Below are 17054 nucleotides of genomic sequence, written 5' to 3'. Positions count from 1 at the left end.
CCAAATGCAGAAAACCCTTTTAGCTTTTACTTTTTTTTTTTTTTTTTTGTCTCTCACTCTGCATCTGCAACTGACCGGCAGATTTTATTTTGTCATTTTGCAGAGTGGACGTGTCTCCAGAGGCGCCACCCAAAGCCAGGCCTCCTTCTCCCCCCAGCTCGCCCCTAGCCTCTCCCCGGGCCCCTCCCGAAGCAGAGCCCTCCTCCATCTCTTCCTCCTCCTCCTTGTGGTCTCCCATAGCCGCTCCCATTTCCACATCCACCCCGATCCAGAGCTGGCCTTCTCCCGGCGAGGGCGAGCCTCCTGGGCCCCTTAGAACAGCCTCGGCAAAGGAGAGTTCGACGCGCGCTCCGGACACCCTGGCTGCCGCCGGGAGCGCCCTGCACGAGGCGCGGCAGCAGGGGGAGCTTGTGCGGTTCCCGTCCGAGGAGGCCGACGAGGCCCCATGTGCTCATGTCCCTGCCCAGGAGCCTCCCGTGGGGTGGGACCCGGGCCTGGGGAGTCGGTCTGCACTGCGTGCGGGGAACCGGCTCCGCGATGGCGGAGGAGCGGGAGCGCCGGGGTCCGCATTGGCCCCCGCGAGGGATATGGAGAAACGTGGCACAGATGCGGCCCCCGCCGTCCCTGCCGGCCGCGGGAGGACAGAGAAGCGTGTGTCATTCTCCGAGCAGCTGTGTATGGAGGACGAGGAGGAGGAGGAGGAGGCGGGAGGGGATGTGCATCCTGCCAGGGACCTGGCTGATGGCGGGGCACAGCCCTCTAGGGTCCCCGGCCTGGAGCGCGGGGCTGCGGGGTCTGCTGCCGCAGCCGGGCCGGAGCCCCTCGCTCTCTCCTCCCGCCGCGCACCAAGCGTCCCGGAGAGGGACAGCCAGGGGTTCCCAGCCGACTTCCCGAGCGACCTCGCACCTGTCCTGGCCGAGCTGAACCTGAGCCTGCCTTCCATTCCCGAAGTCGCATCGGACGACGAGAGGGTAGATCAGGTGGACGAGCAGGTGGCTGTGGACGCGGGAGCTTCTTCCCAGGGCACCATCCCCAGAACGGATGGGCCCCAGGCCCCCGACCCCGCGGCCTCCGGAATGCAGGAGCCCGCCCTGGGCCCGAGCTCGGGCGTGGATCTAAAGGCTCCGCGCCCTGTGCATGGTGAGGAGGAGCAGAGGCCTCCCAGCCCCGGCCCGGCCTCGCCTGTGCCTGGCCCCTGCCTTGCTGAGCCCTTGTCCACTGCACGCTGCGTCCCCAGCCCTCCGCCCCCCGACACACACCGCGCCAGTACGGCAGAAGCTCCAAAAAGAGCGGCAGCAGAGGGCTCCGTGGGTAAAGTGGATTGCGGCAAGAGGAAGCCGCCCCTCCAGGCCTGGGTGTCGCCCTCGGAGACACAGCCACTCCCAGCTCAGCCAGGCGCGGCCCGCGGGGCAGCCAAGCACAGGTGAGAGTGCCCGCGGAGAGACCACCCCTTCTCGGCTCCTCCCGCCAGGACCCCTGTTTGGAAGTGCTGACCGCTGTGGTGGGGACCCCGCAGGGCTTGCTCTGCACGGCCAGGTTCTGAGCTTTGGAACTGCAGAAGCAGCAGCGGGGCTGCTGTCCGAGAGGCGGCCGGAGAGTCCCACAGCGCTGAGGGCTTCCAGCCAGCGCTGTGCCTTTACAGCACCTGCCCAGGAGGCCGTGCAGGGAGTCCCTCGCCCCGTGGAGGCCTGGGCTGTAGCTGCCTCCACACCTAGGCCACCCCGAGACTCTCGGGAGAGTGCGCCCTGCTGGCTTGCACACTGGGCCCGCCCGCCTCCCCCCCTGCAGGAACCGAGACAATGGGCCCAGAGTGTGCCTTTCGACTTCATCCGGCGGCCGCCTTTGGGACAGGCGGTTTCTGGCTTGCTGTAGCCCTACAAAGGTGTAAGTGTCCCTTTCCCCTTCTCTTTAGGCTGCATCCTGTGAAGCCAATGAACACGACGGCCCCCAAGAGTGCGCACGCGAGCTTGGGAACCGCCACCATCATCAGTGAGAACTTGATCAACGAAGCCATGATGAAGGTGTGGCTTCAGTTAGAGACCCACGGAGCACCCTTGTCTAGAATGATCACCATTATACAGGGACCTTCCAACAGTTTGCAGAAAACGCAGACATTCATTTAAAGCATTTCTTTTTTTGCACCAAAATAAGTTTATCTTTTAATTCCCTTTCCCACAAACTTGAAAACAGATTTAAAACAATTTTTTTTGCCTTTATTTCAAAGGCAGAGAAACAGAGGTACAGAGAACTCTTCTATCCACTGATTCACTCCCCAAATGCCCACAGCACTCAGTGTTGGGCTGGGCCAAAAGGTGGGATCCAGGAGCTCAATCCAGGTCTCCCACGTGGGTGGCAAGGACCCGAGGACGTAGAGCCATGGCTGCTGCCTCCCAGAAACTCAAAGCCAGGCACCTCGATTTGGAATGTGGGTACCCGAGCAGCCCCTAACTGTTCTCCAGATGCCTGGACCCCGTTTTCCACAGACTTTTCGAAGTGCCCTGTATACACCTCCTCGGGCAGTAGGTTTGCCAGCAGTTACATAATCGCACTTCTGGGGTCTTTGGAAGCCCTGAGACCCCACCCCCACCCCCACCCCAAGTCATCACCTTTTTTCCTGAGTTGTTCCGTTCTTGGGGAGTCTCTGGTGCCTCCCAGGCACCGTGATTGCCACGGGCACTTCTGCTTAATGAGCAGGGAATAGCACTCACGGGCTCACCCATGCAGGCCGTCAGATATCTTCTTTCTCCTGTGTTTCCTTTCTTATCGCTCAGCGAGACTGTAACATTAATTCTTCCATGGTAATTATTGATAGATGTGTGCTTTATGTACCTTCATTGAGATAACGTCCAGCCTAAAAGTTGCAGGAACAGTACAAAGTGCTCCTACAGACTCTTCATCCAGATTCGCCAGCTGTTACCGCTTGACCCATTTTGCTTTATCACTCCTGCCGGCTCCCTTTTCTCCGTCTGTACATACAGAGAGGCATGTGTAATGTTTGCTTCTGAACCAAAGTTGGTGGGAAAAAGGAATGACAGAGAAGTTTACCGGAGCTGGTGCTGCGGTGCAGCGGGTTAAGCTGCTGCTCACAATGCTGGCATCCCGTATCAGAGGCCTGCTTCCAGCCCCGGCTGTTCTGCTTCTGATCCAGGCCCATGCCAGCACCCTTAGGAAATCAGAAGTGGCCCAAGTGCTTCTGTCCATGCCACCCACGCGGGAGACCTAGCTGGAGTTCCGGGCTCCTGGCGTTGCTCTACGCAGCCATCTGGGGAGTAGACCAGCGGATGGACCATCTCTCTCTGTCTCTGCCTCCCCCTTCCTGTTACTCTGCCTTTCAAACAAAATCTTAAACAAAAAAAAAAAAGATTGGTGCAAATTTTGTAATACCATTCATAGTTTTGCTTCTTTTTCTTTTTTTAAAAAAAGATTTATATATTTATTTGAAAAGCAGTTACAGAGAGAAAGAGAGAAGGAAAGAGTTCTTCCATCTACTGGTTCACTCCCTAAATGACTGTAGCAGCCAGGGCTGGGCCAAGCCAAAGCCAGGAGCCAGGAGCTCCATCCAGGTCTCCCATGTGGGTGCAGGGGTCCAAGCACTTGTGCCATCTTCCACTGCTTTCCTAGGCACGTTAGCAGGGAGCTGGGTGGGAAATGGAGCAGGCAGGACTTGAACTAGTGCTCTGATTTGGGATGCTGGCGTCGTGGGTGGCAGCCTGACCTGCTGCACCACAATGCCCGCCCCTGAAAGCATTTTTATTTTTAAAGATGTATTTTATTTGAAAAATAGAGTTACAGAGAGAGGTAGGAACAGAGAAAGGTCTGCCAACTGCTGGTTCATTCTCCAAATAGCCAAGATGGCTAGAGCTGAGCCGTTCTGAAGCCAGGAGCCAGGAGCTTCTTCCCAAAATGATTTATTTGAAAGGCAGAGTGACAGAGAGGAAGAGAAACAAAGAGTGAGTGAGGCAGAGTTCTGTCGTCCACTGGCTCACTCCCCAGCTGGCCACAACAGCCTGGAACTCCATCCAGGTCTCCCACGTGGGTTGGGGCAAGGGCCATCTTCTACTGCTTTCCCAGGTGCTTTAGCAGACAGCTGGATCGGAAGTGAAACAGCCAGGACTCGAACCGGTGTCTGTATGGGGTGCTGGTGTTGCAAGTGTGACTTTTCCCACTGTGCCACAACGAGAGCCCCTGAAAGTGTTTCAGAAGTGCCGGGTGGTGGTCATTCCTCATGGCTTCCCTGTGCCTCTGCCACGGGGAGCTGGGCTGAAGGGTCATCAGAGATCCCGGTTTTGGGTAAAATAGGCCCAGTAGCTGTTGCAGAAGGTGACTCAGCATCTCCTGGCCCCATTGCCTTCTCTTCCCTGGCAGTGCAGGTGCTGGGTCTTGCTCAGGCTGAGCGCTGTACCTGCTACGTCTCAGCCCCGGCCTCCAAGTGCACTCCAAGTTGACCAGCCCAGCCTGGCATCTCTGTGGCTGTTGCAGGTAGAAGGGGCAGCAGCCGTATTCCTAGAGATCAGTGCTATTCACCAGGAAATCGGGCAGAAGCATGGCACACAGGAAACCGTGTTCAAAGGAACGAGCACGCGCTGTGGCCCCAAGGAGAAGCAAACACCTTGCTTTCGGGAAGTTTGCAGGCCCCTTGGCTCCCATTTCGTTTGCTCTTCAAAGCTGGTTTAATCAGGAACTCATCTCCTGGCCCCGGCCAAGAGAATAACCGGCCTCAAAGCAAAAGCAACCGCTGCTTGTTTTGCTGGAGATTTCTAAGCCAGGACCCCGCCTTGTAAGTAGGGGACATTTCCTGCAGGCCTGCTGTTGGCCTGCCGTATAACAGGTGCTTTGTACTAAGGCATCAAACGGCACGCACCAAAATACCCACTCTGGAATGCTGTGGAAGACACAGCCCAGCTACAGTTACGGATCGCCCGCCGGCCGGATCGGTGACTGCGGTACTGGTTTCCTTGGTTAGCATCCCAGGGCCTCCATTCTTTACTGATGATTGACAACTCGGAGTATGTTGTTTATCAAGGCGGCTTTGACACTTCCAGTTAAAAGTAGGGACGCCAGCTAGACCCCCCCCCCCCGCCCCCGATCTGTTGTTAAACGGAAAAGCTGGACACACATTGGAAATGCTATTATCAGTATTAGAGCTGTGTAAAAAAGAAAAAAAAATCCTAGTGGAGCTTCCTGTGTCCTGGGGGGCAGCAGCAGGTGACGGGGGCCCAGATGGAGTTCCAGGCCCCTGGCTCTGGCCCAGTCCTGACTGTTGCAGCCATCTGGGGCACGAACCACTGGATAGAAGATCTCTCTCTCTCTCTCCCTGTCCCTGCGCTCTTTCATTCTGCCTTGCAAATCAATCAATCTTAAAAAAAAAAAAAAAAAAAAAGAGGCTTTGAGGTCCATAGGGGGCACTCTATGAATTCTGCCTTTAACCAGTTAAGGGAGAAGCCGTCCCGGCAAAGTAGTCAAACATCTCACCTGTTTGTGGTCAGCCTGGGTTGGGTGAAAACCTGCCCTGTGCAAGGGCCACCATTGTAGCACAGTGGGTTAAACCAACACCTGCAATGCTGGTGTCCCCTGAGAGGGCTGGTTCAAGTCCTAGCTGCTCCACTTCCCATCCAGCTCCCTGCTAATGTACCTGGGAAGGCAGCAGATGATGGTCCAAGCACTTGGACCCTTGCCACCCACGTGGGAAACCCAGATGGATTTCCAGGCTCCTGGCTTTGGCCTGGCCCGGCCTGGCCCTGGCTGTTGCTGTCATTTTGGGGGAAACCAGCAGATGGAACCTCTCCCTCTCCCTCTCCCTCTCTCTGGAACTCTTAAAGAAAGGAACCTGCTGCATATGGACGCAAACACCAGTGTGTGTTTCCAAGCCAGTCCTGAGGTCATGGAGCTCTAGTTCCTGGCCAGGATGAGGGGATGGGATTCCTCCTCTGAATTCTGGCTTGCTGGACGCCTCTGTGCAGCTGTGCAGGAGTGAGTGTTGATGGGGCCCTCGGCTTGGCCGTTCCTTGGAGCAGGTCCTCCCTCAGCCTGCGTGGTAGGCAGGTGGGACTGTTACCCCTCAGGGCAAGCATCACTGTTACCGCCCCAGAGTGCTGCAGGCAAAAATCTGTCTTGAGGTTGCCCCAGGGATCCTGTTTCTTTCAATTCATGAATCTCCTGCGCCCCCAGTTTCAGGAAAAGCCGCTGGCGGGGAGACTCGGTGCGATGCACCTTGCTTGTAGTCTTTCCATAGCATGCATTCCTCCTCGTGAACTTTTCAGTTTTCTTACAGGAAGCGACCACAGGTGGGCACTGTCTTGTGACTGCCTCAGCCTGCTCGCCAGGCGCCTCGGGGCACAAGTAGAAACCAAGTATGGTTTTCACATTAAAACCACTTTTTTTTTTTTTTTTTGGTATGTATATATTTATTTAAGAGGCAAAGAGAGAGAAACAGAGCTCCCATTTTCTGGTTCATTCCCTAAATGCCCAGCACAACAGCTGGAGCTGGGCTAATCCAGGTCTGCCACGTGGATGGCAGGGACCCAACATTTGAGCCATCACCTGCTACCTCCCAGGGTCTGTATTAGCAGGAATTGGAATCAGAAGCAGAGACAAGACTCGAACCCAGGCACTTTGAGACACAGGGTGCAGGTGTCCCATCCCACAGCTCAATCACCACCCTGACTTTTTTAAAGTCATTTTTACATTCTTAAAGAGTTCTAGGGCCCCATGCTGTGGCGTAGTGGGTAAAGTCGCCGCCTGCAGTGCTGGCATCCTATATGGGTGCCGGTTCAAGTCCCAGCTGCTCCTCTTTCGATCCAGCTCTCTGCTGTGGCCTGGGAAAGCAAGAGAAGATAGGCCAAGTGCTTGGGCCCCTGCACCCACGTGGGAGACCTGGAAGAAGCTCCTGGCTCCTGGCTCCTGGCTTCAGATCGGCCCAGCTCTGGCCAGTACAGCCAGTTGGGGAGTGAACCAGCGGATGGAAGACCTTCTCAGAGGAGATCTGTCAACAACCGCTTTCGGAGAGATCTTAGAGATCTGATTTTTGTGCTGCTTTTGTAATGCTCTCCCTTTCTCTCCACCCCCTCTCCCCCCTGGCCCCAAAGAAATACAGCCCCTCGGACCCCGCGTCTGCCTACGCGCAGCTGACCCACGATGAGCTGATCCAGCTGGTCCTCAAGCAGAAGGAAACCATAAGCAAGAAGGAGTTCCAGGTGCGCGAGCTGGAGGACTACATCGACAACCTGCTGGTCCGGGTCATGGAGGAGACGCCCAACATCCTCCGCATCCCCGCGCAGGCGCAGGCGGGCCGGAGGGCGGGCAAGATGTGACTGGAAGCTCCGCCCCGCCGGCCTGAGGCTCCGCCTCCGTCCCCGCCCTGGCCGGCTCTGCCACCGGGAGCCGGGAGCCGGGTTCCTTCTACTGTGCATTCCTGGGGTTTTCGTCTTAAATGCCACCGTGCCTTTAACTCGGCTGTAAATATTTTATGCCCACCAGAGACACGGTCAGCAGATCTGATCTGAGCCAGAGAGGCGTTGCTTGTGGGGTTTTCTTTCTTTAATATGGAGATTTTTCTTTCTTTTTCCCCCCTAATCTGTATCCTCCAGCCATCGGAGTGAAATCAGAGGGCCGCGCAGTTGGTGCTGTGTCCCCCGACGACCTTTCTTGATGTTGGGGGTTTCGGCCGCAGATGCAGAAAACCCTGATCCCACATCAGCCTTCCAAGCCACTCAGACTTGGGCCTTATTTTATTTATTTATTTTTTTAACTGGAGCAGGAGAGCTGAGGGACCCCTCTTCGCGTGTCTGTTAGCACAAGAGCCGCTCCCTTAAACCCCAAGTTCCCCTGCACTCCCACTCTGGTGGGAGAGAGGTCCTGGGACCCCTCTCTCTGCTGGAGCGGTGGAAACAGACCAGGGATCTTCCCAGCAGCCAAGCGTGCGGCCCCAGTCCCCCTGCTCCCAATAGCAGGGTCCCCGCTGGCCAGACCGGCCCAGACTGGCCCATTCCGTGCCTGGGGCAGGGTGAGGCAGTGCCCGGCGCTTTCCAAAGCAGTACTCTGGGTGCGTAGACTCCTCTGGGAGGGGGGTTTCCCTTGGCCACTTCTGCCTGTGCACCTCCCCGCCAGCTCGCAGGGAAGCCCACACCACTTCCTGGAGGGCAGGGTGGGGTGGGGAGAGCAGCAATTTGAGGCTTAGTGCTGTGTGCATCAGTCGGCAAAAGCCAGTTGCAAACCAGATGTGCCTCCGCCTTAACCTGCTTGAAGGCGCCTCGTTGAGAAGAGCAGGAAGATGCTGTGTGGACTGGCACTGCTGTATTTAAAAAGCCAGGGTAACACACTTTTTTATAGGGTACTTGCTGCCTTAGCTCACAGCGCTGATACAGATTCCTCAGGAAATTTCAGGAGAACGTGTGCTGTCACCCACTGGCTTTCCCGGTGGGGATAGGCGCTCCATCAGCTCTTGCTGTCTGTCTCCGGGGGTGTGGAAGGATTCCACAGGGCCATGGGCACGGGCGGGGCGGGGCTGGTTGAATCAGAATCTCTCCCTTGCACTCTTGTCGGATTTCGATTAGGAGGCAGGCTGGTCGGTAGCAGAAACTGCATTTCAGGATTTCAGAGCACTTTAGTCTGCAGGATGAAACCGTAACTTGATTTGTCTAATTCACTTTTAATGATCAGCAGCAATGTCATTTTATTTAATTGAATTCTCTCCCGCAGTACTGGGGGCTGCTGTCAGCTTCTCAGATGCCTTGTACTTTTATCGTGCTATGAAACTTATCTACATGTCCATTAAAAAAAAAACAAAAAACAAAAAACAAAAACCCTGTATAGTCACTCGAACTCTGAAAATGTATGTTATCTATTTGTTCCATGTTATGTTTTTACTTGATGTTAAATGTATTTGTACTGTGATAACCCAAGTGTGCTGGAGGCCGGGTAGGGGCAGGTGCACTTAGACTGGCGTCCCTCCCCCTTGAAGGGCGGGCACGGGCACCTGTGTGGTCCTGGAGGGGTGGTTTGTCCAGAATCTTCTACCGCTGGCCAGGGAGGTGACTTCCCCATGCCTGAAATGCCACTTGGGAACTCTGGAGAATTAAGCCAACTGACTCGAAGGGCGTGTGGCGGCGGCTGCTTGGCGGAACTAAAGCCGGCTCGCCAAGTACCTGACCTGGAGGTTGTCCGGCTGACGATAACAAGTCCTTGAGCGCTCAGGAGGGGCGGGGTCGCCCAGGAAAGGCTTTGAGGAGGAGAAAGCCAGTGTGCCCTCAGCTGGGCAGAGCACCTGCATGCCCCCCGCGTGATGTGCGCGAGAGGTCCAGGGAATGAGGCTCTGTGAGGTGCAGCCTGGCCCGCGTGGGAGCCTGCCAGGGCGGGGGCGGGGGGACGGGACAGAGAGACACCTGCGCTCCGTGTTGAAGGCGAGAGGCACCTGAACTGGACACGCGGGATCTCCCCCTCCTAGGTTCCCCGGCTCAGCCCTTTTGTTTTCTTTTAAGAATTACTGATGAATGATCCCTTAGGGCTGGGGTGGGGGGCCTGGCCTCCAGGAGCTCGGGAGTTGAGTCCCAACCCCCTCCTAGCTGAGGGCCCTACCCAGTGCGGGTATCCAAGGGTGGGGAGTTATTATTTCCTGCCTTGTTACTTTGGGGATTTTGGATCTCTGATTTTTACATGTAAGAAGTTACCTAAATTTTCCTACAACACTAAATAAACAGTGCTAACTTTCAAATACGCGCTTGTGTGTGGCTCAGGGTGGATGCAGCGAACCTGTGTTGTCCTGGAAAACCTCTCCTGGGTGGGAGTGGATGGGGGAGGGGTGACCAATAGGGGTCCCACTTAGTTTTTTTTTTTTTTTTTTTGGCAGGCAGAGTTAGACAGACAGAGACAGAGAGAAAGGTCCTCCCTCTGCCGGTCCACTCCCCAAATGGCTGCCACGGGCAGTGCGCTGCACCGATCCGAAGCCAGGAGCCAGGTGCTTATCCTAGTCTCCCATGGGGTGCAGGGCCCAAGCACTTGGGCCATCCTCCACTGCACTCCCAGGCCACACCAGAGAGCTGGCCTGGAAGAGGGGCAACCGGGACAGAATCCGGCACCCTAACCGGGACTAGAACCCGGGGTGCCAGCGCCACAGGCGGAGGATTAGCCTAGTGAGCCGTGGCGCCGGCTGTGGGGTCCCACTTAGATTCTTGCTTTTAGGGGTCCCAATGTCCTTTCTCCCACAGAGGATGGGACGTTCAGATCAACTTGCTTTGAAAGTTCCACCCCCTGCGCTCCATGCTGTCACCTGTTCCTCCGGTGTGTGTGCCTTTGGCAGAGCATGTGAACAAAGCCTCATCCTTGATGGAGATTTCCCAGGGAGTGGAGCCTTCCCCCCGACCCGGGGAGCAAGGGTTGGATTCCGATGGGTTCCAGAAGGGGCCCCCCGGGGATGGGGTTCCTGGGTCACCCATTTCTGAATAGGGGGTGCCTGGGACATGCACAGAGTGTCCCGGGTTCAGCTCTGGAGCGTCCAGCCCCTTCTGATGGGGTGAAGCTCTGCCTGCCCCTACACACCACCCTCCGTCCCCGCGGTGGGGCACAGACTTCTTGGAACGGGCGAGATGCTTGCTTTCTCTTACAGGCAGAGGCAAGCGGTGCCTGGGAAGCTGCTGCTTGGGGCTGGAATTCCATGTGGGGATCAACGTGTACAGTGACATGAAAACAGCTTCTCCTAAAACTCATGGCTGGGGCTGGGGCTGTGGCACAGCTGGTTAACGCCCTGGCCTAAAGCGCCAGCATCCCATATGGGCGCCGGTTCTAGCCCCGGCTGCTCCTCTTCTGATCCAGCTCTCTGCTATGGCCTGGGAAAGCAGTAGAAGATGGCCCAAGAATTTGGGCCTCTGCACCCACGTGGGAGACCTGGAAGAAGCTCCTGGCTCCTGGCTTCGGATCGGCGCAGTTCCCGTCATTACAGCCAATAGGGGAGTGAACCATCAGATGGAAGACCTCTCTCTCTCTCTCTCTGTCTCTGCCTCTCCTCTCTCTGTGTAACTCGGACTCTCAAGTAAATAAATGAATCTTTAAAAAACAAACAGAACTCAAGGCCTTCCAGCTTTGATTTTTTTTTCTTTTTTAGATTTATGTATTTGAAAGGTAGAATGAGAGATCCTAGAGAGAGGTCTTCCATCCACTGGTTCAGTCCCCATACAGCTGCAACATTGGGGCTGGGCCAGGCCAAGGCCCGGATCTTCCTCTGGGTCTCCCCACATGGTGGCAGGGGCCCAAGCACTTGGCCATCTTCTGCTGTTTTCCCAGGCACATTTCCAGGAAATGCATGGAAAGTGGAGCAGCTGGGACTCAAACTGGTGCCCATATGGGATGTTGGCATCGCAAATGCCAGCTTAACCTGCTGTGGCACAACACTGGTTCCCCAGGTTGGTTTTTTTTTTTTTTTTTAACCAACCCCTTTTAGGCTGGTGTTGTGCAGTGGATTAAGCTGCCACCTGCATCACCAGCATCCCAATCTGAACACCAGTTCGAGGTTCAAGTCCTGGCTGCTCCACTTCCAATCCAGCTCCCTGCTAATGCACCTGGGAAAGCAGCAGAAGATGGCCCAAGTGATCGGGCCCCTGCCACCCATATGCGAGACCTGGATGGAGTTCCAGGCTCCTGGCTTCAGCCTAGCCGAGCTCTGGCCTTTGTGGTCATTTGGGGACCAGTGGATAGAAGACCTCTCTCTTTCTCTCTCATTTTGCCTTTAAAATATGTACCTTTTTAAAATTATTTAAAAAACACCCACCCCTCTAGAAAGAGGGTCTCCAAGGAAGGAAAGCTACGTAAATGACGCCTGTCCTCCAAGATTCGTTCCTCCTGCGCTGGGCGTTCCCTGTGGTTCCTGCAACCTAGCAGTTCTTACGGATAGGCCAAACCTAGCAGTTCTTACGGATAGGCCAGTGCGTTCCCCAGACTCCAGCCCAGGGAGAGACCCAACGCTTGCTGTCTTCGGAGTCTCCTTAGCCCACCTTCCGAGATAACAGAAAGCTTTGGAAAAACCACAGAGAAAAGGAGGGAGGTGAGCACAGTATATGTGATGGCATGAAGAGTGAACTTTCCAGAATCCAGAGCCATAGGAAAGTCCAGCCCCCAGCCATCCTGGCCCGGGGCCAAGAGCTCTTAGCTGGCTCCAGCCCCTGCTCGCTATTCCATAGGAGCAGTGATGCTGTTCCTCCCGCTCCGCTCCCCTGTCCACTCAATGCTGTTGGTAGTTGTTTCTAAGTAACAACATTATAGGGCCCAGCGCTGTGGCATAGCAGGTAAAGGCACCGCCTGCAGTGCCAACGTCCCACATAGGTGCCGGTTCAAAACCCGGCTGCTCCACTTTTGATCCGGCTCTATGATATGGGCTGGGAAAGCAGTGGAAGATGGCCCAAGTCCTTGGGCCCCTGTACCTGTGAGGGAAACCCAGGAGAAGCTCATGGCTCCAGGCTTCGGATCAGCACAGCTCCGGCCATTGCAGCCAATTGGGGAGTGAGCCATCAGATGGAAGACTGCCCTCCTCCCACTTCTCCTTCTCTCTCTGTGTAACTCTTTCAAATACATAAATAAATCTTTTTTAAAAAACACATTATACTGGTTGTTAGAAAAGGAAAAAAGGGGGGCGGCGCCACGGCTCACTTGGTTAATTCTTCGCCTGCGGTGCCGGCATCCCATATGGGCGCTGGGTTCTAGTCCCCGTTGCTCCTCTTCCAGTCCAGCTCTCTGCTGTGGCCCAAGAGGGCAGTGGAGGACGGCCCAAGTGCTTGGGCCCTGTACCCGGATGGGAGACCAGGAGGAAGCACCTGGCTCCTGGCTTTGGATTGGCACAGCGCCGGCCGTGGCGGCCATTTGGGGAGTGACAATGGAAGGAAGACCCTTCTCTCTCTCTCTCTCATTGTCTAACTCTGTCAAATAAAAAAAAATTAAAAGAAAAAAAAATCACCATTCCCTCACTAGCAAGAGGTGACCACTGTTACTAAGGAGTTTTCTCTATTTGAAAGAGTGACAGATCTCCATTTACTGATTCACTCTCTCAAATGGCCACAACATCCAGGGCCAGGTTGAAGCCAGGAGCCTGGAGCTTCATTCTGGTCTCCCGTGTGGGTGCAGGGACCCAAGCACTTGGGCCGTCATCTGCTGCTTTCCCAGGTGCATTAGCAGGGAGTTGGATTGGAAGTGGAGCAGCTGGGACTAGAACCTGTGCTCTGACATGGGATGCCGGTGTGGCATGCGGTGGCTGTGTTTTGCTGGCCCTGACTTGTGACTTGGAGTCCCAGGATTCTCCCACCCCTAAAACAGATACACTCTCAGGGGGGCGAGGCCTAGGGTCCACACTGTATTGAGCAGATCTCCATGGCTTTCAGTCTGCAACAAGGGCTGACAGGGACTCGGAGGGAGGACCTGCCCCAGCTGACCGCCGTCTCTGCAGAGCCCAGACAGCTCCCTTCTGGCTCAGGTTGTAATCACAATAGCTCCGCGGTAGAACGAGGCCTGGCTGGCTTCCAGGGCATTGTGGCCATTCTCCAAGGCCAAGGTCAGCAGCACAGCCCCCCCCACCCCCCCGAACCCAGTCTCTAAGCTCCCAGGTCTGTGGTCTGTGCTTCTTTCCAGGCATCTGCCTTGGGGGCACTGTCTGTCTGCTCCCTGCCCTGTGGGACTGGCATATGCCAAAGCCAAAAAGAGGAACGTGTCCTTGCCGGGCCTTTGGACTTTATTTTACACGAAAACCTGTGCCCTGAGCCCCGGAGAGAAGAGCTTGGTGATACTGGTGTGGCTATGCCAGGAGCAAAAGCTGCCTCCGACTGCCCACTTCATCTAAACCTCGACTGTAAAAGCAGGCATATCATATGGGAGCACTGGTTCAAGAACCGGCTGCTCTGCTTCCGATCCAGCTCCCCGCTGATGCGCCTGGGAGGCAGTGGAGGACGGCCCGAGTGCTTGGGCCCCTGCCACCCACATGGGAGACCAGGGTGGAGTTCCTGGCTCTTGACTTCAGCCTGGTCCAGACCTGGCCTTTGCGGCCATTTGGGGAGGCAGCCAGTAGATGGAGGACGGCTCTCTCTCCCTCTCTCGGTTGCTCTGCCTTTCAAATACATAAGGGAAACAAGCCCACCTACTGAGTTCCTGCACTTCGATTTTGATTTCTAATTCTCATCAAGGTCCATGGGGAAATGGAGACTCAGGCATCAGAAGCTGACTTTGCCTGAGGTCAAACTGGGAGTTGTTCAGAAAGGACTCCACCTCCTGTCTGACTTGGGTCCAACAGCAAGGGCAGGAAGCCACGGTCTGCCTCCAGCCTGCCAGCCAGGAGTGATCCGCACCCTTTTTTTTTTTTTAAATGTATACAGCCAAATCGTATTGCATGACACCTGAGACTTGCATGGGCCCAATAGCTTTCTGTAACACGGCCATGCTCGCGAGTGTATGTAACCTTCGCTAGCTGATTTCACGTTACAGACCCGAATCTGTGGCACACTAGTCCTTACTGGCCTCAGAATTCCCAGGGAGAGGTAGCTGACTTTTATCAGAAGGAGTTCGCCAACCTGCGGCCCAGGACCATACTGGGGGTGCAGGAGACAGCGTCTGCAATTCTCTCGGCGTCGTGGGGGATGGGGCGGGCGGGGAGAAGGGAGCCCCCCAACCCAGTCCCCTCTGAGGACCCTCACGGTGGCCAGGCAGGCCACAGGAGGTAAGGTGACCTGTGCAGCCCCCACTCGCCGAGCGCCTTCTGAGAGTTCCCAGGTGCCTTTGCTCTCAGCCTGGGGCGAGGGGTGGGGGTATGCGGGGATGGTAAACGCAGAAGGGAAACTGAGGCAGTCCTGGCCCAGTGCAGGAGAAGCAGCTTCTGCTGAGGAGCTGAGGTTCTGCCCAGGCTGCGAGGCCCGAGTCCTGTGCCAGCCGGTCCTCGGGGCCCCGGGGGGCACCTGGCGCAGGGTCACAAAGCTTCAGTCTCCGGAGCAGAGAGGAGGCCCCCGACTGTCACTGATGCACCTGCTCTGCCCGCCTGGGACGGCTACTGGCAGGAGCTCTCTGCAGAGTGCCCCCCCTCCCTGTGGGAGGGGCTGCCAGGACCCCAAGGGGCCTCCATCCGAGGGCACAGGAGAGGCAAACCAAGCCCAGCAAGGTGCTCATCTAGCCGGGGGAGCTTGCGCTAGGGGAGCTGCCTGCAGGCCTGCCCCGGGCTCCCCTCCACGTCAGCATCACACAGGCGCTGCCTTCCCCAGGAGCTTCCCACCCCAACGCAGTCCCTCTGGGCGCTCGGCATCACGGCGGCAGCAACAGTCAGAAGCGTCTGTAACGGTGGAAGAGGCCCTGAGGACAGCGGGTCTGTAGCGGTGGAAGAGGCCCTGAGGACAGCGGGTCTGTCCTGGAGCACGGCAAACTCCCACGGCAGCAGATTCCTTCCTGAGTGAGTGGAGAGCGCCACCTTCTGGCAGGCTCCCGCCCTGCTTGTGCCCCGCCTGCCCGGGGCTGAGGACAAGGCTCTTCCTGAACCAGTGCTTTCCGTACAGGGTGTGCGGGAGACTTGGAAAAGAGAACCACTCTTCTGCCCTTTAACCTGGGTGCAGACCATAAAGCCACCCTCCCACCTCAAGTGAGCAATGTTGAGGAAAGCGGAATCGAAACCCCACTTTTTTTTTTTTTGAAAGGTAGAGTTAGAGAGAGAGAGAGACAGAGAGAAAGGTCTTCCTTCCGTTGGTTCACCCCCCAAATGGCTGCTACGGCTGGCGCTGGGCCGATCCGAAGCCAGGAGCCAGGTGCTTCTCCTGGTCTCCCATGGGGTGCAGGGCCCAAGCACCTGGGCCATCCTCCACTGCACTCCCTGGCCACAGCAGAGAGCTGGACTGGAAGAGGAGCAACCGGGACAGAATCCGGCACCTCAACCAGGACTAGAACCCGGAGTGCCAGCGCCGCAAGGCGGAGGATTAGCCTAGTGAGCCGTGGCGCTGGCCGAAATCCTACTTAAAAAGTTTTTTTTAAAAAAAATTTGAGAGGTGAACAGAGACAAAGTTCCAAAGCCAGGAACCTGGAATTCCATCTGGGTCTCCCACATGGGTGCAGGGCCCCAAGCACTTGGGCCATCTGCCTCTGCTTTCCCTGAGCTCATTAGCAGGGAGCTGGACCGGAAGTGGAGCAGCTGGGACTCGAACTGGCGCCCCTATGGGATGCTGGCACTATAGGCAGTGGCTTTACTTGCTATGCCATGGTATTGGCCCCAATCTATTGCTCTTCTAAAGGAAGCAATTGCGGGGAGCAGGCTCTCGATGCAGTGGCTAAGGATGCCCACATCCCATGTGAGAGTGCTGGGGTGCAAGTCTCCTGGCCCCACTCCCCATTCCAGCTTCCTGCTAATGCACACCCTGGGAGGCAGCAGGTGAGGGCTCAAGCACCTGGGTCTCTGCCCCCTGCATGGGAGATCTGAACCAAGTTCTCAGCTCCCAGCTGTGGCCTGATCCAGCCCTCGGCATTGCAGGCATTTGGGTCGTGAACAGCAGATGGGAGATCTACCTGTGTATTTCTTTCAAATACATTTTAAAACTAAACAAAAAAAAAATTAAAAGACAAAACAAAAAAGGACAAAGAAAGCAGCTTTAACCTGCATCTTATTCCTCAAGGAGAGACTTGGTCAAGGGGCTGAGCAGACATCTTTATTATCCCTCAAGTCTGCACGAGACCTATGCATTTCCTGTTCTCATAGTACTGTCTACCCCACTCTGCATGCTAGAACGTCTGCAAATGCCAGGGGCCTGTCTGCAGCTCCCCCTGTCGGCTGAGAGATGGAACTCCACCCCGTGTTCCCCACGCACCAGGACTCTGCTGCTCTCTGGGACTTCCTCTGGCTGGCTAGTTGGTTCAACATTCTTGTTTTTCACATACAACAGATCATACAACTCTCAAGTACAAACATAGCTATTTGTAATGAGTGATATTAGACTTACGAGAACATATACTCTTGGGGCAGGTGCCTAAGCCTGGTGGTTAAGACATTGGTTAGGATGCCTGCGTTGTGCCTCGATTTGAGTCCTGGCTGTGGCCCCCGACTCCAGCTTCCTGCTAAT

At 56.0% G+C, this 17054-nt stretch overlaps 1 protein-coding gene across 2 annotated transcripts in view; it reads left to right on the top strand.

The window, feature by feature from the left end:
* Positions 1-9709, top strand: part of RAB11FIP1 (RAB11 family interacting protein 1) — a 29974-nt gene extending 20265 nt beyond the window's left edge. The window contains exons 4-6 of one of the 2 annotated variants that reach the window (XM_051832365.2): positions 104-1423; positions 1913-2021; positions 7086-9709. In XM_051832365.2, the coding sequence (XP_051688325.2) occupies positions 104-1423; positions 1913-2021; positions 7086-7310 (1654 nt within the window). In that variant the 3' untranslated portion in view covers positions 7311-9709. The remainder of the gene's footprint in view (positions 1-103; positions 1424-1912; positions 2022-7085) is intronic. The other variant, XM_051832366.2, reaches the window with a different exon arrangement.
* Positions 9710-17054: the final 7345 nt, after the last annotated feature.

Source organism: Oryctolagus cuniculus, chromosome 2, assembly GCF_964237555.1.
Source record: "Oryctolagus cuniculus chromosome 2, mOryCun1.1, whole genome shotgun sequence".
In the NCBI taxonomy this organism is placed as follows: Eukaryota; Metazoa; Chordata; class Mammalia; order Lagomorpha; family Leporidae; genus Oryctolagus; species Oryctolagus cuniculus.
Note: the sequence above shows the minus strand (reverse complement) of the source record. Positions and strands in the feature narration are given on the sequence as shown.